The sequence below is a fragment of the Colias croceus genome, chromosome Z (assembly GCF_905220415.1).
Source record: "Colias croceus chromosome Z, ilColCroc2.1".
In the NCBI taxonomy this organism is placed as follows: Eukaryota; Metazoa; Arthropoda; class Insecta; order Lepidoptera; family Pieridae; genus Colias; species Colias croceus.
The window spans coordinates 833,841-860,355 of NC_059568.1; the positions used below are offsets into that span (position 1 = coordinate 833,841).

Below are 26,515 nucleotides of genomic sequence, written 5' to 3' on the forward strand. Positions count from 1 at the left end.
CGCACATACGGACACGCACATACATTATACACGAGCTGGTGAATGTGAAATAAATCGATTTTTCAGTTTATCTAAGCATGTTAATACATCACCGCTCTGCACTGATCGAATGGGTAAAGGAAAACACCGTAAGGAAACCGACATGTCGAAGAGTTATGTTGTACTTACACCAAGTCTTGTGTCCAACTCTAGTCACTAAAATTGATTAAAATCATCTGATCAACCATCATTTAATATATAACAAGAGTGACAGAATTACTATGTAATGGTGTATTTTATTTATTGTGTACGATTTATTTTCAGATGTTTCATTTAGTATATTTTTGTTTCAGGGTTAACATTAGATATATTCCAATATTTACACGAGCAGTACATAATTTCGGTGGAGGGATTCATAGCGTGGGAGCTCTCGGAAAATGAACCAGAAGGGAAAGGTATGTTTTATGCGATATTCTCTTAATTTCTTCCAAATATTTTAATATACATTTACTGATTTTTTATTCAAAGCCTCGATTGTTTTATTAAATTGTGAACTAGTATGCACATTCTGATTAATTACTATTTTTGCATTCAATTTATGAAATCAATTTATAGACTACATTTAAATTTATAAAATTTCAACTCCCCACTCATAATGTTGTTGTAAATATGTCAGTTGTTGCGAATACAAAGTGTGGTTGTGGTGTTTGCAGCGGTGATGCTGAAGGCGCTGACGTCGTTCTTCACGAACATCCGGGAGGCGGACATCGAGGACTCGTGCAGCGAGGCCTGACGCGGGCGCTTCGCCCTCGAGGCGCTGCCCTTCCTCCACGCGAGCCACCTATACCACATCTACATTCACTAGCTCCGCCCCGGGACGCTCTAGTTCCGCCACCAGACAGCCTACTGCCTTCAGTATCGACCGATGTACCCCAAATGTACCTTATTTACACTATATTATTACTTGCGTCGAACATATTATATTTAGTGTTTACTAGGAACGAATCGAAGAAATACAGAGCTTTGCGACTTATATATTTATCTTTATATACTAGCTCATTGTTTAGATATATTCGTGGTTTTATATAGTTTTTGTACACGTTATAGATTAGTGAGTAACTCGCGACGAGCGGCTTCCAGCGGGGAGCGTCGCGTGCGAGAGCGCTGCTTTACATGCCAAGTATCCGCCGGTACTAACACAAAGCGACGCTTCTCTTTGCGACTATCAAATTCGAACGATTTCTTCCAGTACCGCTTTGTTTATGTGATAATACTAAAAATAACTGTGTTATTTTTAAATGTTACATGCCTTTTATAAATTTTATATTTATAAGAAAGTATAATATCCAAAAATTTGCCGAGTAGCGTTAAAGAAATTTACAAAGGTAGAGTAGAGAAGGGCGGACTAGGGGTCCCGCGGCGATTGTTATACACTTTCATAGGTTTGGGGCGCTTTCCTACAGAACTAATGTTGTTGATCACTTTATCGCGGAACTGTTCGCGCCGTGGCTCGCCCGCCGACTGTTGTATCATATTCCCTAGCAATAATGGTGTTAGTTATTTATACAGACTTCTTTGAACACGTACTAGTTCGCATTAGTGGCGTTCTACTTTGTCGGATTCGCTAAACCATATATCAATCACGTATCTGTCTCATTTATACAGTAGCGAAAATCATGCGATATATCGAAAGTGATTTATTGATAAAATTTTGTGGTACTTTGATTATATTGATAAATTTTATAATTTTATCGAGCCGGATTCTAGTCGTGTTTGCGAATTGACTTTCGTTTATTCTGTACATTTGTTGGTATTTACACGGCCTTCGCCTTAACGCTGTTGACGCCTTGAAAGCATTCGTTTTACAACAGTAATTATTCTAATGAAATTTACAATATAATGAAAGTGAGAAATTTTTAATTTTATTTATATACACTTAAAATAGTTAGGCAGGATTATCTCTGAAATAAAGAGAATATTTATAAAATATATAAATTACAGAACGTTAGGAACAATATAAAACATCAGTCATTTTATATACTGAATGCCCGAAAGGGATAATAAGATTTTAAAAATATTATATTATATTATTGCTATATTTAATATATTATAATGGTATATTATCTGTTTCGATTTTAGTAATCGAAAATATGATAAAATTAAATAATGATAAAATGTAAAAAAAAAAATATAGATTCATTTACGTCTTGAATGTTCGTTAGTACCATAATATTAGTAGTAATTGAGAATATTTTATTACGAGAGGTTCATTGCTTTTATACATACGTGTAAAAAGAATGTTAACGGTTGTTTGTAAAGTTGTTTATCGAGCGTTGACTGCGGCCGCCCGGTGTTGTTGGTCGGTCGCGGCGTGGCACGCGGCCCGTGGCACGCGCCCGTGACACGCGCCCGTGACACGCGCCCGTGGCACGCGCCCGTGGCACGCGCCCGTGACACGCGCCCGTGGCACGCGGCTCGTGGCCCGACCCGGCGGCGCCGCAAATTGAAACCTTAATATAACATAAGCAATTAAATATCTGTTCATGATTTGAATTGTATATAAAGTATATCGTAGTGAAATTGTATTTTAATATTATGCGAACGTTGCGTTATTTTTGTAACATTTTAATGGTAAATTCGCGTTACACAGGATATTATACAGCGTGCACTGTTAGAGATGTAGTTTTATCTTATTTTATTTTTTATTTTAATATTTTATGAGTTTGATAATGTTGACAGCGCTAGTTTTTATGTCTCAAACCTGGCGAGCGCTCTCGCCTCCCTTCGCATGTTCATGCTGGCGCTGATTTTATTTTTATTATTTAGCTATTCGTAATAATTAAATGTACGTTATGTAAATAAAACTTTTTATGTCAACTAATTGTAGTTTTTATTTTAACGCCTTCTTATTTAACAAGTTGAATTTAATAAAAACACACACTATTATAGAAAATAAAATGTTTATTTTATCGACGACATGGCTCTGAGAATGCATTAGTTTTTATAAATTTGCAAGCAAAGTTTGATATCGAACAAGGCCATGATATCCTTGTACTTGTCGCGCAGAGAACGCAGAGCGTCCGCCCAGCCGGCGCGTGTGTTCTCTTCGTCTTGCACTTGTATGTGGAGCTGCTTCAGTTCTGAGTGATAGAAAAAACTTGATAAATAAGGTTATTTTTAAAACGTTTTGGTATAAAAATCATTAGTGGGTGCCAAGTATAAAGTTTAAACCAATAACAAATTACTTCAATAATAGTTTATACTGTCTTACTATCACAATTAAGATTAGAAGAATGAAATGCCTATCTTGTAATCTACTAGGTAACTCACAAAAATCCTTAGATTAGAATTTAGAAGCATTGTTGTGACACAAAAAAAATACAAATTGTAGGGCAAGTATCGATAACTGTATACTAATTTCTTGGATAAATGATATATTTACACAATCTACAGATAACATTTTACTAATTTTATCGACAACTTTCTATTGAACAGTAATAATTCCCAAACATGAACACCCTGCATAGGACAATAGGATCATCTTCAAACAATATGACACACTAATACCCTACCTCTTCATAGTGTACACTAAAGTAACTCACTCCTAGCCACTCCACAAGCCACCACAGCCAGGGTATCGTCTAGATCCCTCTCCTCCACCAGGCCGGTGTACAGCAGCCGCACCAACGCCGGCAGCAGCTCCACGATGCGGCGCAGCGGGAACAACGCGCCGCGCCATTCGTGGATGCTTAGCGTTACTGAATAATTATAAGTATGAGAATTTATTAACGTCCTAAATAGCTGTTAAATTTGAGCACTTTTAATAACAAAAAACGGGAACTTTTTGTCACTCATCAGACGACCAAAAAAAAACTGCTGGATATTATTGAATATTTGAATACAAATAAACGATAATTATGTTTTCATGGTCTTAAGTACTGAAAAACTGATTAACGATAAGATACATTTCTACACATACTTATTGAATTAATTAAAAGAAGTCTAGTCAGAGAGAGGTCTATAGTTCATAGGTTCTATAGGTCTATGATCAGTTCTCACCTAAAGTATCACCATATCTATACGCAACGTGCCGCACAAAGCAACTGAGGTCGCTAGCGGGCCCCGCGCGGCGCAGCTCGAGCCCGCGCTGCAGGTGCGCTTCGCGGAGCGGCGCGCTCGGCGACAAGAAACGACGCACGTTGTCGTACTCGCGGATACGGACTATTTTTAAGTGTGTGTGGTTGATTGATTGTTTGGTTGGGTACCTATTTTGTATTGCTTATAGTATTTTGATCCCATCTCAAGTTGTAACCTCAAACTCCAACATTTATTTATTCAGATGAAATGAAAATTTATTTGTTCAATTAGACTTCTTATAAAAGCCCTTTTAAATCGTCATAACATTTTTCAACATTTACCACCGATTCGGAAAGCCCACGGAAAGCCTCACTATTTAGATTTAACAGGAAATAGAGCTGTCTATAGGTTGTAATGATAATTATTAGCTGAATATATCTTTAGGCTCTTTATATTTCTCTCTTTTTTTTTATATTTCTTAAATAAGAACAATATAGATATAAGGTAGCTCTTGTGTTACCACACATTAAACAAATTAAAATATAAGCATATTCGCAACCTACTCTTCAACATGAACCTGATTATCCCATTGAGCCCCAAGCGGCCCGATCGGTCCCAAACACAATAGATTTTCACATTTAGATATTTTTGTGGTTCCGGGGCCTGAGTAAGCATGATAAGCGTGATATGAACAATAATATGAGTAATCGGCTAAAAATAAGGCATAAGGAGACTAACAAAAAGCCATAAGCAGATACAAGTCAGGGCAGGCGATGCTGACCCGGCGCCACACAGTGTCTGGCACGCCGAGCCCGCCCGCGCCGCGCGCCGTGTCCGCTCGACCCGGGATCTGGTCCTCGCGGCATATTAACTGAATAGCACAATTTACATCAGTGATTTGATTATACATCCACTGCAGCCTGTTCTTTTACTGATTTAGGAAGTAATTGAACATTTAATTTATATAAGTATAATTAAGTAATATAAATTATAAATTTATTTTATAAAAAAATGTCTGAAGTGTTACTTGTTCCCACAAGTAACACCCGATTGGGACGAAGTTGCCTTCGTTTTGAAATAAGTTTTATTGAAGGTACCATTAGATAATTTAACAAAATAAATGATAAATGAAATAAGTGAAGGAATGCTAATGAATTTCGTGAGGATTTTTCATTATGCTCGCCTAGCCCCATTAGCCAAATTAAATGAAACATTATTATCGCCATGTTAACAAGTTAGCAAATAATAATCAAGCTAAGCTTCTCTGGAGCCGTATTATGACAGCTTATTTCCAGACAGATTTCACCGTGAATTGAACTGACGGGCAAATTCATATTATGATTGAAATAACCATGCCTGGTTGTTGCGATCATAATATGAATTTGCCCGTCAGTTCAATTCACGCTGAAATCTGTCTGGAAATAAGCTGTCATAATACAGCCCCTGATCTCTTTCTAGATATATTATAGGACGTAGCCGTATTTCTAAAATTCAAGTAAAACGATCAACAAATACTGTCCGCTGCAATCTCTACTACCCATAACCTATCGCTTTATAATCTACCTGTAATCTAAAGTGCGGGCGCCGCAAGACGGGCAGCAGCGCCATCAGCGCGTAGCCCGTCCCGTCCGCGACGTGCGCGTACTCCAGCGCGAGCAGCCGCAGGTTGCGCAGCTCGGCCAGGCTGCGCAGGAAGCAGCGGCGTGTGTCCGGCCGCGGGATGTGCTTGCCGCTACCTGTGTATTGGTGGAGACCCATATGCCGAAGGAGCCGTTTAGATAAAGCTACAGCCAGTATTTCCGAATAGGTCATGAGAGGCTTGTCGTTAAAAACAAAAATGTTTAATTTATTTTATTAAAGAAGCGATTTATATTTTATAATATACTAGCTTACCGCCCGCGGCTTCGCCCGCTTTCTCTAAAACGATTTGAGATTTAAACTATCCTATCTCTCAAGTTGGATCGAACTGCACATGGTGTGCGAATTTTATTATAATCGGTTAAGTGGTTTAGGAGTCCATTGAGGACAAACATTGTGACACGAGATTTATATATATTAAGATTATGTGTAAAGATAATTTGTAAGTAACTAGTGTTTCCCTAATATTCTAGGAGGTAGCAACGTTGACAAGTGAGCATTTTAGTATAGTTGGTTCTTTGATATGCTGTTCCTCTTGCTATTTCGGTTAGAGTCCGGGCTGTCTGGCTGGCCGCAGTGGTTGCGTTTATTAGTGCGCATCTTATCTGCACAGGAAAATATCCTTAATTTAAAGTCATTTTTTAACGCGTAATTTTTAATCGTTTGCCTTTAGATAGATCCATTAGACATACATTTTTTATTGCAAGACGTTTTTTTCGTTGTTAAATAGGTGCCAGACGCAATTTTTATTTCAAAATAATTAAAATATCATCGAAATAAGTGAAATTCCATCAACATGAGTCCCAGTGAAGGATAAGTAATCACTGTGTTACTTATACTATATATAATATTCATTTTACTATTTACAGTTTTTTTGCAACAATCTACCATATCGCCTCCTTTTTCCCAACGAACCTCAAATAGGACGTTAATGTAAACTTGATAAAAACCAAATATCATCAAGAAATTAAAGACTTTTTAACGGATTTTAAACGCGATTTTTTTTTTTTTTTTTTTATGTTAATAGCAGGCAAACGAGCAGACGGGTCACCTGATGTTAAGTGAACATCGTCGCCCACTTGCACCCACAATACCAGGGGTATGGCGAGTGTGTTGCCGGCCACGCGATTTATTCATTGTATTATTTTCTCAAGTCTTTAATTTCAAAATGTATAATACTCGCGTAAAATCAAACACTAGAAAATACAAATATCATCAAATTCATATTTATACCCAAAAGTGTAATTAATATGAAACCATCTATTAAAAATATTAGTTTACTAATTATTCAATATAAGTATTAAAAAATGATAATATAATATAAATAATAAAGTTATTACTTACCTTTTAAGCGGACTCATGTTGATGTAATTTCACTTATTTCGATGACATTTTAGTTATTTTGAAATAAATATTGCGTATGGCACCTATTTTACAACGAAAAAAACGTCTTGCAATAAAAAAATTATGTCTGATGGATCTATCTAAAGGCAAAAGATTAAAAATTACGCGTTAAAAAATGACTTTAAATTAAGGATATTTTCCTGTGCAGATAAGATGCGCACTAATAAACGCAACCACTGCGGCCAGCCAGACAGCCCGGACTGTAACCGAAATAGCAAGAGAAACAGTATATCAAAAACCCAACTATACTAAAATGACTTTTTTTTAAACGTTGCTAGCTCCCGTACTATAATGTCTAACTGAAAGCGTAACGCGCTTGCAACATTTCAAGTAAGTTTGTTTTAAAATGACACATCCATTCTATCTCACGAAACCAATATTTCTTTACATATATTGTAAATACTATGAAATACCTTAGGAATTAAGAAAGAAAACGGCAACATACCGAAAAATCTTTTATTGTAAAACCACAAAATAAAATTTCATATCTCAACAACTTCTTCCAAAATCAACGGCACTTCATCTGAATTACTTTGTGTTTGAAGTTGCGACGATTTTCCATGAGCGGTCGGCATTATATCAGTTGCTGTGCTGTTTTGTATCTTTTTGTATTGAAAATTGGGTAGATTTCGCCTCGCTTCATCCACCGTTTCCCGGAGACGGTCAGCTCCGACCGGGGGACTGTTTATGGTCTCCTCCTGACATTCCCGTACAAGGTCCCTCATCTCGTTGTCTCCGATGGGAGCTATGGCTTGAGAAGCCTTCTCAAGGTGTCTCTTCAAATCATTGTCGATTCGCAGTAACTTTTCTTTGCTGCACTGGGTTCGCCAGGGTCGTTTCGGATCAGGGACGGTTATCACTAAACTTTCCGCTATTTCTTTTTTTGCTCTGAAACATTGATGTACAAAATATTTAGTACACAAAATTTATGGTTATTTAGGTTCTATGCTTGTTATAAGTCATAAAAATCACAATATTAATAATAAATCGATTGTGACAGTATATTTGCAATTGCTCATAACTAATTATTCATGGTCAATTGAACATAATAAAAAATGTTAGGTATACTCAAGTTAGTCATTACTAAATACAAGTATGCAAGTATCTAAGGCAAGTACCTATATTCATTTAGTATTTAAACAACTAAATAAATAATTCACCGTTTGCTCTCCGCCAACAGTTCCTTCAATTTCCTTTCGTTGTCCTCGAGAAGCTTTTTATCCACCGCATAAGGATTTTCATAGACTTGCTCCTCCAAAACTTCAGATTCCACTTCTGCACCATATTTCTGTTCAAACTCCTTGACCAGACCGGAACATCGCTCTGGTATTCTCATTTCAGGCACTTCTAAATCGTGGAGTAGTTTAGCTAGCTTGGTTTTGTCCTCGTCGGTCGCCATAACTGGCCATAACATAAATACTTGTTGTCATAGCAACTTACTACAAGAATAGCTTTTGCGATCGTCTGTAACAACGTTGTTCTGTTTTCCATGGTTCAAATCAAGTTCAAAATATATAAATAATACAATTTTTTGCTGTTAATTGTTATATCTTGTTATTGTTATAGAGAAACGGTTGAAATTCATACTGTAATAAATATTTTATTTAACACACGAGATGACCACCGCATATTATAAAAAAGTAATAAATACTAAGTAACTTTACTAAGTTACCAAGATTCTATTAAGCAGATAATGTAAAGCACCGACACAGGCACCGAAGTAAATAATCAGCATCTATACATACAGTGTGTCCCCGGACATGACATACCGATATTTGAAGGGGCTATTCTCCAGGTATTTTTATCGACAATTCAACCCCTCTACAGTCCCCTACCTCACCCCCCTCAAAATGGCCGCCATTTTAATCTTTACCTATCAATTCGGATAGTGAATTGAAAATTGTAATAACTTCGAAAGTGAGTGTCACAAAATACTAAATTTGGTTTTATTTGAACAATAACAAGTTATTCTAGGGACCACTAAACAAATTTAATTGATAAGAGTGATGAAACATACTTTAAAAAATACGAAAACCGCAAAAAAACATAAAAAATTCCGGTGAGGTAGGGGACTGTAGAGGGGTTGAATTGTTGATAAAAATACCTGGAGAATAGCCCCTTCAAATATCGGTATGTCATGTCCGGACACACTGTATAATAAATCTGTAGAAGGGTCAATTCTGTACATTGAAAATATTGAAAAAATAAATACCAGGGGGTGTTACTGGATCGATACCAAACCCAAATATGTGATTAAAAAAATTTTTGTCTGTCTGTCTGTCTGTCTGTCTGTCTGTCTGTCTGTCTGTCTGTATGTGAAGGCATCACGTGAAAACTAGCGGTTCGATTTCGATGAAACTTAGTATAATTATACCTTATTATCCTGGGCGTAAAATAGGATACTTTTTATCCTGGAAAAATACGTAGCAAAAAATTAATCTTAATTTTTCAGTTTTATCCATAGACGTTGTTCCGTAGAACCGCGAACACACGTTGCGTATTATTATAGGCCTAACCGTATTTGGGAATTGGGTCCAATCGATATTTATAAGATGTTATTGTCAGAGGTCTCAAAATGGAGAAATAAACCATCCACGCGAAGACCGACATCCGCGCGGACGGAGTCGCGGGCGGAAGCTAGTCGTAAATAAAATCAGTAGTTAATATAATAGTAAAAATCAGGTTTTTTTTTAATACAATAAAAAAAGAAAATAAATGAAACAATTTCTCCTTTAAACTAAAGTGTATTTAAATAAAGTAACTTTCATAATTCTTAAATTAGAAATTTCAACATAACACTAAGCAGTTCCTTCTTGAATATGTACATAAAAAAACATTGCTTCTTCATCATTTTAACTTTTTACCCAATTCACTTCTAATTTAGAGCGGCGTATTATTCAAAATGGTATTCACACTGAGGGTGGTCACATTTGTAAAGTGTGAGACCATCCCGCCAAAGTACACCCCCAGGGTACCCAGGAGCGCTGCGCAGGGCAACACAATGCAGAACAATTTGGCACAAGGCAGCATTAACAGTAACAGTGGTCCACACAGTATCATTGTATTTTTTTATTTCTTTATTTATTTTGCGTATTTTTATTTTACTTTCAAATTTTGAAGTGACGCTGTCATGAATTGAACATTTTGTGAGAAAATAAGGCGAAGTTTTTATATAAATAACCGTTGTTAGTATATTTATTTTTATTGAGGCGATTTTTTATTTTATAAGAAAAAATTCTACAATTATAGTGTGTACCTTTGTAGCTTTTAGTTTATGTATACCTTTTTATGCTAAATTTGAACTATGTGCTAAATTTCATTTACTTACCATATTATTTACGGGTTGCAAACAAGCGTAAAACATTGAAAACTAACAACACACCCGTGATATAGCTATAGTTGATCAACAGCGGGTTCTCATTGGGCAGCACGAACCGCCAGAGGAACAGGTACTTCAGGGAGTGGGAGGTGAAGCAGGCGAGCTGCTGGATCAAACGCACGCCCTCCAGCCTGCTGCAGCAGAGGTTCTCCAGGGAAACTAGCTCAAGATCGTCTTGGAAACTGGGTGGATTATATGCTAATATATATGTGAATTTTAGTGTCATATGGCATTACTTGTAGATAATTAATAAAAATTTTTACTTCTAAAATCGTTGTTTAATTTTTGTAATATTTCTTGGTTTGTACCGTAGACTACAGTAATCATGAGAAAATGTTATATAAGATTAAATAAACGTATTAACGAATAATTCTTTGAATTGATCTGATGATAACAAACCAAAGCTTATTTGAGTACCACAGACGAATTAGAGAATCACTGGAAAACTATTGTTATCTATTATACCTGATAATATTCCCAACAAGTCTGAAAAACGTTTGCCTCTTGAAGCAATCTAGGCGATCTATTTTGATCAGCTGATCGCACAAAATGAGTTTGTCTATTTGTACTTGTTCGGCTTCTAATTTCTAAAACATTGAAAAGAGAATTTACAAAATAATTTAGTTTCTTATTTAGAAAATTAAATACATATTTTCGAATCATGGTAGATAAATATATTCTCCTAACATTGCCCTAAAGTCAGACGTATAAACTTTACATTAGTTTCTGGTATGATTGTGGGTAAACGATTCTAGCAATAAAAGTATCATTTCATACTTTAAGCGTAGTTTCCAAAGACCTATGCAGTTCCCGCATATAGAGAGCTGGTGGCAGTTTCAGAGCAGTATTGGCTTTCCACAAATAACTTCCGAAGCGCGTGGGCATTCTTATGTTTGGGTACTGGTAGGTGAAGAGGACTTTCTCGCAGTGCAGCTCGCCAACGAAGTAGCGCTGGACATCATGGATTGACCAGTAACGGGTGTCTGTAGACCTACAGATGATTTGGTAAATTATCTTTTAAATATAGGCTGTGAACGATAATGTTCTATTCTTACATAAATAAAATTTGGAAGGCTGTTGTTGTGTACTGACGAAATGAATTTGTACGGCTAAAACATACATACCTACTTATTACATAACCTAAACTGTATTTATAGGATTTAGTTATGTAGTTAGATACTAGATAATATTTAATTACTCATTCTTGAATGTCTTCATCAATTCTCGTATATAACGACCATAACGATGTACACAATATGTTACTGTTATTTATGTTAAAGGACACTTGATCCATATCTTTATCTCTACATGCTGACCCCGAACGGAACTGGTTTTGTAAAATAATGTCGTAATTTTTATTTTGAAATTGTCGTAATTTTTATTAAATTTGCGATGCTGCGCAATTTTTCACACAACAGTTACCTATATTAACTATGTAGTTGGAATAAAAATATTATATACGTCGTATACTTTATAGTTTATACAATAGGTAACTTAAGTTACCGTCTGTCTTTTACTATGCTTCAATATGTTTATAGAAAACCAAGATAGCACCTTAATATATCATCATCAGGTAAGATACCGTCCGCGCTCTCCACATAATGCAGCCATATATGCTGGTTGTTGGTCCAATCGTCAATGGCCAATACCCCCGGGCTAGGCTGGTAGTCCCGGGGCCAAAGGTGCCAACGCACCGCCTCCAAGTGACCGATGATCTTTATACATTTACACTCCTCTAGAAGGAGTAATTTTGTATTATTATTTTTTAAAGTAAGTATATTATATTTTTAAAGTGATTGGATGGATACTAAATAAATATGTAGAACAGTTGTTCTTATTAAAGTAGTATTGAAGTAATGAAATTGTTAGTTTCTCGTGTAGTCCTGTCCTATGAGCGGCGTTTGTAGCTTACCTACCTTCCAAACAGTTGTTGATTTTTCTATCTTAACATTATATTAAATGCTGCTTTGTTTTATTTTGTTTGAGGTTGTGTTTTTACAAGCCAAATTGGTATATTTACACGTTACATAATGTAATTTAATAAATTACCTTCTGTCATTCTAGTTTATTTTATGAATTCTCATACAATCATTATATTATTTTTGGAATTATTATTGTAAAATACTTCTAAAACCAATACCGCTGATAAGCGCGGTATGATAATAATTTATTGTTGATCTAACTGACAGTAATTGTCATTAATGATTTTTTTTTCAAACCAATTGTCAATGCACTTTGTCTCGTAGAATTGTGGAATTTTTGGTGGTACCTATTATTTATTACCACAGTTTATTATGTGGTTTATTACTATCTATTACCACAACTATTACTAATTATTACACAAGAATAAACATACTTTACTGTATTGTGGTTGGGTGTTACTTTGTTTTAAAATGACAATAGTGTAGGCAGGATGGTAAATAAAAAGCAATATTTAATCGGAATTTCGTTATATTTGAAAAAATATACAAAGAATATTATAATTAATTTGTTCTGTACAATTTAACATAATTAAACATACTAATAAATGCGTTACGCGATTATTAAACAATATTTACGCGGTAAAAGGACACACGGAGTAAACTCGAGTACATTTTAGTTAAATTATTATAAAATGAAATAGAATATTTACATAATATTATATTACCACATTACAATTTGACTCCCGTTCATCTCCAAAACGTTTATACAATATCGATTTAATTACAATAATTAAATATTAAATTGTTTTACATTGTGCTCAGCACGATATACGACGTAGGTAATATATATTTTTGAAAATTGTGACTTACGTTGCGCGATCTTAAGTTAAAATAAAACAATAAAATATAGTTAGTTATTCGTGGTTTACTTCGTGTGTATAATAGATGCCAAAACTGGAAACAAATGTAACCCGTAAATTGGAGATATGAATTTATCGGTTTATATACATACAAGTAAACATTCATAGCTTACTTTAAAGTCCCCTGGGACTGGACACAGATACTAACAGCTGGACACTACGTACATTTAGTATTAATTGCCCTTTACATCAATACAAACCCGAGTAATGTATCGAACATGTGTAGAATGTATGTCGAATTTGTATTGACGGTATAGGTAAAGTGCATCACATTTAGTCGTAATTATGATTATAATATAGACACAGTTCGCAACCAAATTGCAAGCAACGTACGATAACACATCAAAGTACAATATCTACAGGCCGTCAACTAGGAGTGGTCATCAAGAGTGTATTTGCCGTCATGATTGTTTATTATTTCCTAAATATTATGGCACCCAGTTGACGAACCGTCAGATATTCGACCTAATCTATGTATATATGGGGACATAAACCTGAATCACAAAAATACAATCCTAAAACTATCGTATTATTGATACAGGCGTAAAGTCATGCACATACACTCAAGATGGAAACTCTCACACCTACACGGGTCGTATTTGAGCAATATGTATGAAAATCTTTGTAGTAGTCTAGACGAAAATGCCGCATGACAAGTAGGCATGTCATGCAGAATTACCGTCTACACTCATAAGAGTCTGTTTACTAATGGTTTTATTTAATCAATTCCTTATGGCTAAGTTAAGAGTAAACATAAATATACAGCGTGGTATTTATACAATAAATTAGGCTTTCTTTAAGTTTGTATATAGAAGTGGTTTGGTTGAAGTAAGTCCGTGTAGGAACCTCTTTGATACGATTCGTTGTTGCTATAATAAAAATACAAAAGTAAATACGAAAAATGCGTAATTCATCAGTGCCAGTACAAGTAGCATGCACTTGATTCAAAATGCAAAAATAATTTGACAGTAAGTCATAATAATTGCCCCTTATAAAAATAAATTTATAAAAAAATCAGTTTTCTGTCTCTTTCATAATCAAGCTGGATAAGAAGGAAAGAAACAAAATAGTGATTAATATAGATTAGAAGAGTTAATAAGTAAGGGGCTAAGTTGTATAAAAAGTCCTTAAAGTAAAAAATAAATTTCAAAAATTGGATGGCCTTCATCTTAAGTCAATATCGAAACCGCTACGTTTGAGGAATTTGGACGCAATTTTATTGTCAACAATCGGAACATTATTCATTCAGTCTTCCGTCCCAAATAATAAATGGATGGTTCACTTTAACACTACCGAAACACAACGGGGCCACTCGTGCTATGAATTCCATTATGTTACTAAATAAAAAAGTATATAAAATGATTCGTCCATGGAATGCTCGAAGGAAAAGCAGATTAAGTGAAACGTCAGGGCGCAGTCACTCGAGGTCGACCCACATTCAATATTTATCTAAAACGACTAAATTTCATCTAAAACGATTATAATATACTCCTACGACACTGATATATAAACTACGTGTACTATTTGCAAATGAACTCGTTAACAGTCACGAAATTCCGTTTTAAATTATAAACATTTCCCATAAAATTTCATCTACGAGTTGCAAAATTTGTATTTAAGTATGTATATTTTTATTAAACGATTATCGAATAATTTTCTACAAAGCCTCACTTCTACGAAATAAACGTGTCACAAACGAAATTCATACGGATATTCGAATAAAGTTAAAACCTGTTAAAACTAGTCAGGTCACTTACTCTAACTAAACAGCCTTACTATTTGTTTTGTAGTCTTCACGTCAGCTCTCGATCACTTTTGGCGGTAAAATGGGCTAACTATTTGTTATCTGTGCCGAGCTCTGTGCTTTTTGGTGAACTTACAATTCACCTCATTGTAAATTTTTACTATTCTTGTTGACTTCTCTAAAGTATAAAAGGTAAAAATCTATCATAACAAATATGCGTGATAAAAAATTAATTTATATTTGCCGCCAAAAAATTAAAAATGGATGCGTCACAGCCCAGAACAAAAATCGGAGTGAGATCAGCGCATTGGAGTTCCGCCCGAAATAATAATTTCATATTTTAAACAATACTCGTGGCCGGCACGGGTTTTTTTATCTGTAGCGCAACCTATGCCATGAAAAAAGTTAAAATTGGCGCGAAAACACGATCATGATTACGCTATATACAACGTCGAATATGTTTCCGCGTACACAGGTCAATAATTTAGAACTGCATGCGAACCTCTTTGGCGGAGAAATTTCTACTAGGAACATAACAGTTGAAATTTGAACTCCAATAAATATAACTCGAATTACTCGTAACCTCTACTGAGAAGCGTTAAAGCGATACGTGTATATTTGGTAAACGTGGGTTACAAGACAATTCACCTACATTAGTATACTTTTCACAATAGCACCGTCATTCAATTTATCCAATATCCTAACAATCCCTTACCATTGGTCGCTCCCTTCCTCTGTACAGTCAGCTGCAACTACTATACCCTGATCAATTTGCTAAGCCGTTTGTGATTATCACCAGTTTAAACAGCAGCTACCGTGTATCAAAGGCTTAATTATATATTTTTTATATTTTTATCCCAGTTCCATTGATTGATCAAAGTATAGTTTAAATAGTGTGAGCTATGTGCTCAAAACAATGTTAAATTTGCCACTTTCCGAACCGTCCACATTGTAGTCGACTGTACCCGTCCACTCAAATTGAATGATAATGCGTGTACCGGAGAGCACTACACTACACTACACAGTCACTTTTCCGCTCACTCCGCGCACTAAAAGTCAGTGATGTCGCGGTTGCGCTTCCAGCAGCAAGCGAGCGAAAAGTTGAGGTAATTTCAAGCGGCCGGCTGGATCTGGTGCGGGGGGGCCGGGGGGTGCACGGGGACCCCGGGGAGGGTGGGGGCCGGGGGGTGCGCGGGGGCCCCGGGGTGTGCGGGGACCACAGGGAGTGTGGGGACCACGGGGGGGTGCACGGGGACCGCGGGGTGCGGGGGGTGCGGGGTCAGCAGCGGCTGGGTCGTGAGGTGCGTGGAGTCACTGCGCTTGGGGGGCGCGGGCGGGGGGCGCTTCTTGATGGGCTTGGGCTCCTCCCGGCGCGGGGCTGTGTCTCTGCCGAACACGTTCTCGTAGAACGGGTCCTCCGCCCCCGAGCCCGCGCCGTAGTGCTCCTGCACCCACATGGACACGCTGGTCTCCTTGTAGTCCTCCGACAGCGGGTACTCGCGGAAGCCGAGCACTTCGTGCGGGGTCGTGGTCGGCTCCAGTTTGCACTTCTGCGCCACTTGCCACTTCTTGCGCATCACCCGCTGCAGGTCCTTCAGGAAGTCTTTGGGCGGGTTGCTGTTGGAATCTGCCAGCTTCTTGGGTGATGTGAGTCTGGTGCTCTCGTTTCGCTTTGGAGGTAGCGGTTTGCGCGGCGATGGCGGTGCGTCTGTGAGATTGAAGGTTATCTTTTTGTTCTTCTTGTCGGAACATGTCGGGAGATCGTCCGCGAAGTTCACTTTCTTCATGGAGCTCGTGCGTTCCTTGCCTGGCTCCATGGGCTTCTTCTGTATGGAGGGGCTGCCGTTGCTTAACTTCTTTGTCTGAAGCTCGACTAGACACGCTCCGTAGGCCACATTCTGACCGTAGATGCTCTTATCGGAGTGTAAGGATGAGGTTTTGGAGGCTTCAGAGTGGACGCTGTCCAAGGAGGGCTGTCGCGGGAAGGTCTTGCTCTGTTCCGTTCTGGTTGCTGACCTCTGTCCCGCTCTAGCGGTCTGTTCGATCTGCTGAGCTGTGAGATGGCTGACGATGTCTTGTACTCGTCCTGGGTTGGCTTCTATGGTGTGTTCTGGTGGTGGAGGAGGCAGACTGAGCTGGGTCCAGCTGATGTCTTCGATGGGCTCGATGGGGGGCGGTGGGGGTGGTAGAGAATCTAGACTGAGTCTGGAACTGAACATGGCATCTGTCGTGTCTGTTTCTGGGGGCGGTGGGAGGGGCAGGTCCTCCACTGGCTCTTGAGTTTTATCGTAAATGGTGTAGCCGTACAGGGAGGACGCGGTGTCGACGCTGCTGCGGTAGGTGTCCTGTGTGAGCGTGTCGTAGTGCCCGTAGGAAGGTGACTCGCGTACGGGGCTGGATGACTTGATGCTGCCCGTGCTGTATACTGGCGCTTCTTGGGGTTCTGGAAATATAAGTTAGTGGTTATTTTGTATGTTTGTAAAACAGCAGATTATGTTATGACTCTTTTACTATAAATTTTTGTTTGTAGGAATGTTAGCATCGTCATCACAATAACTCATACAAATACACACTCTTCATTCACCAGCCAAAACTTTTTAAGAAATTATATTCTGAAAGCCTACAGAGTTGTTATCGGCTCAATGGAAGCAGTCCTTAGTACTTAGTCAATGATTTTATACAATTATTATATTATAAGTAGAGAAGGTGATAACTGAAATAAAGTGTGGCTAATTAGCCACATTTTGACCGCTACTATCCTATCTACAGGCGCGGTCCCAGGGGGGTGGTCACGGGGGACATGACCCCCCCCAAAATCGTACTCGATAAAATAGAAAAAAATTCTTATACTGTACAATATAATATAAAAAAATGGTGCAAATCGGAGTCACTCGCACATCTAAAGTTCTGTTTAAACCTGTTTTTAATCCCTTGCAAATGTTGAAATTTGCGAAAATTTGCAGCTAACGGCTTCCGACTCGCACTTGGCCGGTTTTTTTATAATATATTGTACATACTGTATGTACAGTGTAAGAATTTTTTTTCTATTTTATCGAGTACGATTTTCTCAAGTTTTTGCTTATCACTTCTTCTTCACGTGAATACGATATTTGGCGAGTACGGTTGGGGGGAGGGGATTCCATACCTTTCCAGCTGCGTGCCCCCCCCAAAATGTCAGGCTGGGACCGCGCCTGCCTATCTACTTCTTTTTATTAAGCATCTTTAAAACATTATTGTAAGCAGTAATAAATCATGTCCATATGACCATTCTAAACCACTTCCCACAGCCAGTATGGTGTACCGTGTACCTCATTATATATAAAACAACCCCTAAAACTAGTTTAACTCATTTTACATTTATAAGTCCAACTATAGTCTGGTATATTAAAAATTAGTTAATGTAACCTTATTGTCTATTCATTAGCATGTAAGATATTGTGAAAAGAGAAATAAAGGCTTTATTGATTTATTTATTTATTATGGTGTACCCACCGACATGTCGTTTCGCGTCGTTTCGCGGTCGCCTCGTGAGCGTGCCGCAGTCGGTCGGTTCGGAGTCGTCCTTCTCCGCCATTTCCTTCAGCTGCCGCGTCATCCATGTTAGCGGGATGTTGGGCTTCATAGATGGCTTGCGTTTTATCGTGCCTGTAGATAATAATGGTTAGATATAATTCTCCATTTTGTCAGGGTCGTATGACACACCTTAATAAATACAATTAATTTATCATTCTATTTTTATTAACGTGTTTTTTATGTTATTAATTTAAGTGTTTGCCTCTTTTGTTGTGGCGTTTCTTACTTAACTTTTACGGTTTTATGTTTTATGCCTATGTATGTGTGTGTGTGTGTTGTGCTGTCCCTGATAAATAAATGTTTCTTTCTTTCTAATTCGGAGAAATTACTCTCGATTTTTTAGCATTTCGGTATCATGAGAGTAAGTTACACTACACTACACAGCAAATTATTTTATTAAAGACTTTTTATTTACTAGCTTTCCGTCCACGGCTTCGCCCGCGCATTAAAAAAACCCGCATAGTTCCCGTTCCCGTGGGATTTCCGTGATAAAACCTATCCTATGTCCCGGGGTAAAAAGTAGCCTATGTCCTTTCTCGGGTATCAAAATATCTCTATACCAAATTTCGTGCAAATTGGTTCAGTAGTTAAGGCGTGATTGAGTAACAGACAGACAGAGTTACTTTCACATTTATAATATTAGTATAGATGTGGTCTGATTATTCATATTAATTGCACAATAAAAATTAAACCGATTATAATGGAGGACCAATTTATTTCTCTCACTTCAAACAAGCCTTCACTTATTAATTTTTATGAATTACTCAAGATTTTTAAGCTATTGCATAGCTTCTATCGCGGGCCTTGAGCACGGGGACCGAATCGAGAAATTCCGTAACGAAAAAACCTCACGCTCCCCACTCCAACGGGCAAGGAGGTGTGGCCTGAAGGCATAACATGCAATAGCTTTACCGGGGCAGCCCCGAGTGCCATACGTCTTTTTTTTTGTTCATTAGTCTATTAATAAAATAATAAATAATAAAAATTCTTTATTTCAGAACAATTTAGATGCATACAATTTTAAGAAGAGGGAGATTAAGGAGAGGCGTTTGTTTGAACCCGCTAATCTTGGGAACTATTAGCCCTCAAAAATACATCATCGGATGTATGTAATCTTCATGTGCTATATTATTATGTACCACGAGCAAAGCCGGGATCGATCACTAGTGAACTTACCCATAGGAAACTCGCAGTCAAACGCGCTCTCTGACGCAGTGCCGCCATCTGACAGACAACCGCTTGAACTAGATGACGATGCGCGGGAGTGTCTGTGGACAAAATATGGATAATTTAACATAATTATATAAAAATATCAATAAGTAATAAAATAGGCTCTTCTCTGTTCGATCTCTCTTTAATTATGTACGTAGAGAGGAAAAGAGATAAGAAGAATTGAGAATAGAGAAGAATTTGTACTATAAGTAAGGGTATTTTCCATGTAAATATCCTTTTTTGCATAAAAAAGTGTGTATATGCATTAAATCTTGAATTACAACTAATTCACTAGTTTGGGACTTTGAATGTGATAATATTATGTCTAATTCATAATACATATTATGAATCATGTGACACAAAAAAATACTTAAAGGGTCATTATGATAACCCAGCTAAAGATGTTCAAGGATTTACAATTGATATTGTGTTAGAATTACTCAATGAGTGCTACTTTAAAGACCTGTAATAATTGTTAAATATATTTTCCATTGTAATATTATTACGAAAATTGCTTGAGAAAAAATTTGGTCTTTTTGTAGAAAATATCAAGATTAGTTTAAAGATATATTTAGATTAGTTCATTGGACGAGTGAGAGATATGCATTTGATTATTATAAACCGTGGAAATAAATTTTAAAATTTCGCTGAAGTACCACAGCCAAACATAAATAATTATGTTGGCATCGGATCAATAATACCTACTTAAACATATAAATAAACACTGTTTTCTCTTATTCTGGCTGAAGTATTCAATTTTGCACGTCGATTCCATAATTTACTAATTATAAGCCAAATAGGGCAAAGAATACATCTATATATTTTATTATTCTTAAAACACTTCTAAAGTCATATTATGACAAAAACACATATTTTAATAATCATCGCATAGCAATAAAACACATTTGTATATACAATCGCATCAAACACAATAAAAAACATTATTTTTATATAAACAAAAATTCGCAATTGTAATTTAAAACTTGGCAATACCAACCTTCCACTACTAGTGTCGGAGTTGGCAACACTAACATTGCTGGAGGGGGGTGGCACGGGGTTGCTCACCACGGGGGGGTTGTTCGTCTTTGTTGGGATTGATGTTATCTGTAAAAAAATATTTCATGAGAATAATGAGATATAATAAGAAATTAAATATACCGAAGAAAAGGTTGGGGAAACAATTAATGTTATTAATTATGTAGTTTATTTATAAATATTATTAAAATAATTGTGTCAGTTTTTGTTGTTCAAAAAACAAACTGATTCTGAATGTGGTTAAAGGAAGGAAAAACAGCATTAATAAATAAATAATGAACCGTTCAAACATGTAACTTACTGAAATTAGTTTATATCTAGTAACAACTACAACGGTAATAAATGGAAGTAATAACATTAAAACAATCTTATTAACATTATAACATAATAACATTTTGTCAATTTTATAGTTTTTTTATTTTTTTATTACAGCGACATCTATTGCCACGTGCGTACATTAGAATGAAACTGAAACTCACATTAGATACAAACCATAGAAAGATTAATTCATAGGCATATCATGTATGGAAATTAGTTAAAAATTCTGAACATAGATGTCGATAGGATTGCAGAATATTTTTGATAAGAATTCGCGGGAAATATTTAAAAGTAAGGTTAAAAGTTTTTCATTTAGTAAGTAAGTTACTGTTTAAGGTCTTTTTAACGGATTTTCAACACTACATATTTATACAAATTTTACAATGACTTTCTAAATCCTTGTCCCTAACTTTTATAACACCATTTTAAAAATTCACTTCCTTTATGCTTTTTAGTTCATAGTAAAAGGAATGCAATATCTTACGGAGCAAGATCGTGCGTGGGCCAAGTGGTCCAGATCTTCTTGTGTGAGCTCTTCCACAAGCGAACGGTAATTCTCGAGAAGTTGCCGGCCATGCTACAAAATAACAATTATTATAATTAATTATTAAAAAAAACCATAAGTAAACCAAATTGTCCGAACTAGAAAAAGAAAATAAGAGAACAAAGCGGAGGGCTTTCAAATAAAAAAATAATAAAAACTGGTTAATTGACAAATGCTATTATAATTTAAATGAATTTTTTGATGCAAATATGTAATAATTTATTATAATTTATTTTAATTTGATTTGAATCTCTGTCATCATCGCTAATAAAATGTTTATAATTTATATTAAAATTTAAAATTTAACAAGCACTGTAAAATTTAGTTAATGTAACTATTCGCATGCCAGCTGAGACTGGCGAATTGTGTAGAACATGTTCTCTCATAACACCAATGTATTACCACTTTTCTTGCGAATAAATTCATTTCATTTCATTTCAAAAAATAATTAGAATTGGATCACCCAGTCGAAAGTTGTAAGGTAACAACCAAAAAAATGAAAGGAAAAAAATATACAGTCGAATTGAAAACTTCCTCTTTTTTGACATAGTTGAAAATACATATGAAAAATACGTTTTTTGAGTTTTTGAATTATCCAAATAATAAATGTTCAATGTTATATGTTAGGTAAAGATAAATGATCCGATTTCCATAAAAAGTAGTCAGACCGAAACTTGGAGTACCCTGAAGTGCAATCTGGTAAAACTCACCTTGGCTATCCTCATAGCTGTGATCCACCTATCCAGGGTCTGCTGATCATCAGCACAGAGGAACTTGATGAACTTGACACTCTTTGGCTGCTGGAGCCTTGGATGCTTGATCGCGAAGCAGAAGTCAGTTGGGGACTTGTACTTCTTCCGCCAGTTGATGCCGGTGTAAACTTCGTTGTTGTCGAAGGTGGTCAGGCAGACCAGCTCCTTGAGGGTCTTCACCTTGTCCTTGGGCACGTAGTACAGACCTAAGGGAGATAGAACTTAGTTGGTACGAATGGGGTTGGCGATTTTTTATGATGAACAGTTGTCTGTTTGTTTAGGATAATGAACCAATTTTGTCGGGATTTTGGCGTATTATATCTTGGTGATTGTATAGAGGTTTGACAATGTATAAGGAAGTATTTGTATGTCTGTTTGTTCCGGACGAAGCAGCAGATTTTCGAAACTTTTATTGGTAAATATCTTAAGGCAATCAAAGTCATTAACTGATAGACTATCAACGTCACAAGTTGTTGTCTGTTAATGGTATGATAAAATTAACTCTTTTATATGTTTGTCCACATATATTTAATAATTGGAAGGACCAGATTTTTGACGTAAAAACTTCTATAGACAGCATATTTATAGGCAACTAGCGGTCCGCCCCGGCTTCGCCCGTGATACATATTTCGCAATAAAAGATAGCCTATGTTCTTTCTCAGGATCTAAAGATTGTCTGTGCCAAATTTCATCAAAATCGGTTGAGAGGTTTAAGCGAGAAAGCGTAACAGACAGACAGACAGAGTTACTTTCGCATTTATAATATTAGTAGGGATTAAATAAGCAAACCTTGATTAAAATAATACTAGTTTGCATTCAAATCGGTTAACGTTTGATGTTCATTAAAAATTAGCATCAATAATGAGATTCTGACCGCGGACATGGGTAGCGGCCGCGGTCGCATTAGCGCAAACTCCATTCGTGTTTCATTAGTATCACATATTTTAGTTATTTTTAAACAGAGATAAACAAATAAATATCAGTTAAGAAAAAATTCCAGGAAGATTGATAGAGCTGTTTTAAGTCCATAAGATGGCGTCTATAGAAAGTCCTCAGTAATTTCCTAAAAATCTCTAAAAACAACATTCGCATAGCACAGCAAAATTCGCAAGGGCACAGGCATTTTGTCATCATTTTTTATCTTAATTTACAATTCATGTAAAAACTCGAATGCGTCAATCCACCTACAAAAAAAAAAATCTTCCCCCAAAAAAAATCGTTTTAATTTTTTGTATTTTTCACTTACCAGAAGGTCGTAACACGAAGTAGTACTTCTTCCAGCCCTTCTTGGCGTCGCTCTTGAGGTAGAGGAAGCCCTCCATGGGAGGCACCAGGTGCCCGGAGACTGAGGGTGTGGAGGTGCTGGCGCCGAAGAACTCCTCTATGATAACTTGGCGGAGGTGCTCGTCGTCAGATGACCAGCCTGATATTGATATTATCCAGGAAGGTTAAAGGTTAGTTCCGAAACTTGGAAACTTGGCATATTTAAAAAAATTACACGACGAAATAAAAAAAAAATAATAAAGAATGTTCTATCTTTTTTCCTATTTTAAGTCGGTTGATTAGTTTTAACTTTAGTTATTAATGTTTCTATACGGTGCTATATCAAATGACTCATATGAATGAAAAATATTTCACGAAAAAAAAATCAGTCTTTTAAAAAGCTATAAATTAACTTTATAAAAGTAACAAATGTATATAAATTTTTGTGATGATGAATCATTTAAGTTTTTTCCTTTTTTCAAATACATATACGGTCTCAAAAAGAACACCCACGAACCTCTATCATCCTCGCTCAGCAGGAACTTCTCTGGAGTATGGAAGAGGGAGTTCTTCTCCGGCCTCTCAGTGAAGAGGATCTTGTTCTTGGACTCTCGGGTCCACAGCATCAGGTTGTCGACTAGCATCTCGTGGTCTTCGTACACGCGCTCTGGGATATCATATTAAATTGTAAAGTAATTATTTTGACCAAAAAAAAGGTCTGAAATAGACCAAATTTAAATAGACCAAAGACCAAATTATTATCAAAACAAATTAAAATAAGACAAGAAAGGCACCCTCAAAAATAATCAAAGCTTCACTCAGTCAAAACTTTTGAGGTAACAAACGCAAAATACAGTTAATTTGAGAACATCTTTTTCGTTAAGTCGATTAAAATATAACTTCTTACAAAAACGTAAGTTACCATGACAATTGACAACCATAAAAGATTAAAATATGTATGAGATTTCATATTTGGTATTTCGCAAGTCCCTTCTAAATAATAAATATCGAATATAAAGGGGTAGGTGCGTAGGAGGTAAAATTTTCCGTTCTCCTTGTTATTGCGAATATATAAAGGGCTGTAGGAGGTAAAATTTTCCATAGAAACTTGTTACTGGGCCGAATGATTTTTGAATTGATAAGGTTTCTGTTTTGTTCACTTTAACAAACAACTTGTAAATAGGTCAGATGATTTGTGAATTGATTCTGTTGTGTGATTTATTACGGAAGTACTTTGGAGAAAACTTTGTAAGGGTTTTAAAATATAAAAAACTAAACAATTGTTAAACCTTCAAAACTTGAAAATTCCACTTAATAGGCATGTTACATATTTAACGTTTAAATTTTGTTATTGTAACAAGCACATCATTTTAATTGATACTTATCTAATGCTTTGAAACAGAGATCCTAGACTAGATTTTTTTATCTTAAGGTCTTTTATAAACCCGTTTGACCAGTAATTTAATCACCATTAAGCGTAAAATCTGTTACAAATCGTAATATTTCCCAACCAATTTAGCCCTAAATCATTGTTATTTGCGATACTAGGTGCTAGTAATTGCACACTGATTGGTTCGTTTCAATCCACTTCCGTAACTTTTCCGGGGAAATGGGAATGGATGGTTTTGTCCTAATTTTGTGTAAATTGTCAGTTCATTTTGTAATAATAAGGATTTAATGGCTTTTGTTAAAATGTTTGGACTTATTGGAATTAGGACTTATTGGAGATAAGAAAATACAAAGATTAGCCAAAATCCATTCCAAGTTATCAAGATTATATGATTAAGATATATATTATAATTATTAGTTATTTTGTGAAGTTCTCACGCTTTATCTGTGAAGATTTATTTTTATTACTTTTATTCTTTCTATTTAGTACATAGGTAAAGATTTATTTACATGACTTATTTTTTCTATTTATTTAGTAGTTATGTATTCCGTTATTATGAGAGAGCAGTTAACACCTTATAAAATCGAAACTAGTCATTTTTACAAAATGGGTCTAAAATAAAAGAGTCCTAGCATTAACTTCTATATTAATTACGTAGATATTGTGGTAATGATAAAGACGAGTAAAGCCATATAACTCAAAATGGATGTAATTTACAAGATCGAGGATTATTATAAGCCGGCTGTGAGATAACTAATGTATTTCCCTGAATATTAATGTTTGATTGTCAAGAGTCGAGGTGCTCTAAGCTGTTGTAAGGTAAGGCATTTCAGGTAAATATTAATTAATATTAATGCTCTTGGTCATTTCATATATCTATCAGGCATATAAACTTGAACTATGGAAACTTGGGAAATTAATATTGATTTAGATACTTATATATATTTGATGATATATTATTTTGTAGTTAGTACCTGCATGTGGATAAGTAGTTTATTATAATTTAATTTTTTGCCAATTTTATTAACCATCCATTAAAGTTCCTAAAATTTATTTTTGTTTTATTTGATTTTAAGATATCTTATTTCTAGATTTGTCCAGCATCTGCCTACGAGATTTCCTAATGATCGGTCGAGTAGTTAAGGCGTGAAAGCGTGACATACAAACAAATTCATCTTCGCACTTACAGTTGTATGTAGGTCAGTTTTATTTACAACAAGCGGCAGTGTCTTAAATTATGTATTATTTATTATATTTATAATTGAGGTAATTATTTTAATAATTGTCTGTGTTACGCAATTCTATTATAAATAATGTTTATTTTTACGAATGAAATCTCTACTAATTTTCTACTCCTATCGTTAT

The 26,515-nt window shown here is 35.9% G+C and overlaps 3 protein-coding genes across 6 annotated transcripts in view; 1 reads left to right on the forward strand and 2 right to left on the reverse strand.

Annotated features, from left to right (window-relative positions):
* The window catches only part of LOC123705356 (eukaryotic translation initiation factor 4 gamma 1-like), a 37,700-nt gene extending 34,840 nt beyond the window's left edge, over window positions 1-2,860 (forward strand). The window contains exons 27-28 of the mRNA XM_045654099.1: window positions 333-434; window positions 693-2,860. Of these exons, the coding sequence (XP_045510055.1) occupies window positions 333-434; window positions 693-772 (182 nt within the window). The 3' untranslated portion in view covers window positions 773-2,860. The remainder of the gene's footprint in view (window positions 1-332; window positions 435-692) is intronic.
* An 88-nt stretch (window positions 2,861-2,948) lies between these two features.
* On the reverse strand, window positions 2,949-12,536 carry LOC123705357. The gene is made up of 10 exons (XM_045654100.1): window positions 12,527-12,536; window positions 12,032-12,227; window positions 11,255-11,468; window positions 10,943-11,064; window positions 10,481-10,659; window positions 5,620-5,792; window positions 4,795-4,927; window positions 4,039-4,200; window positions 3,582-3,737; window positions 2,949-3,119 (listed from the first exon to the last, which is right to left on the reverse strand). The coding sequence occupies exons 1-10, from the start codon at window positions 12,534-12,536 to the stop codon at window positions 2,974-2,976; spliced, it is 1,491 nt and encodes a 496-aa protein (XP_045510056.1). The 3' UTR covers window positions 2,949-2,973.
* Window positions 12,537-15,050: 2,514 nt separating this feature from the next.
* The window catches only part of LOC123705616 (abnormal cell migration protein 10), a 128,552-nt gene continuing 117,087 nt past the window's right edge, over window positions 15,051-26,515 (reverse strand). For all 4 annotated transcript variants that reach the window (XM_045654499.1, XM_045654500.1, XM_045654498.1 and 1 more), the window contains 8 exons: window positions 24,278-24,427; window positions 23,744-23,920; window positions 22,456-22,703; window positions 21,686-21,778; window positions 20,846-20,952; window positions 19,813-19,904; window positions 18,556-18,708; window positions 15,051-17,506 (listed from right to left, as the gene is read on the reverse strand). In XM_045654499.1, the coding sequence (XP_045510455.1) occupies window positions 16,176-17,506; window positions 18,556-18,708; window positions 19,813-19,904; window positions 20,846-20,952; window positions 21,686-21,778; window positions 22,456-22,703; window positions 23,744-23,920; window positions 24,278-24,427 (2,351 nt within the window). In that variant the 3' untranslated portion in view covers window positions 15,051-16,175. The remainder of the gene's footprint in view (window positions 17,507-18,555; window positions 18,709-19,812; window positions 19,905-20,845; window positions 20,953-21,685; window positions 21,779-22,455; window positions 22,704-23,743; window positions 23,921-24,277; window positions 24,428-26,515) is intronic.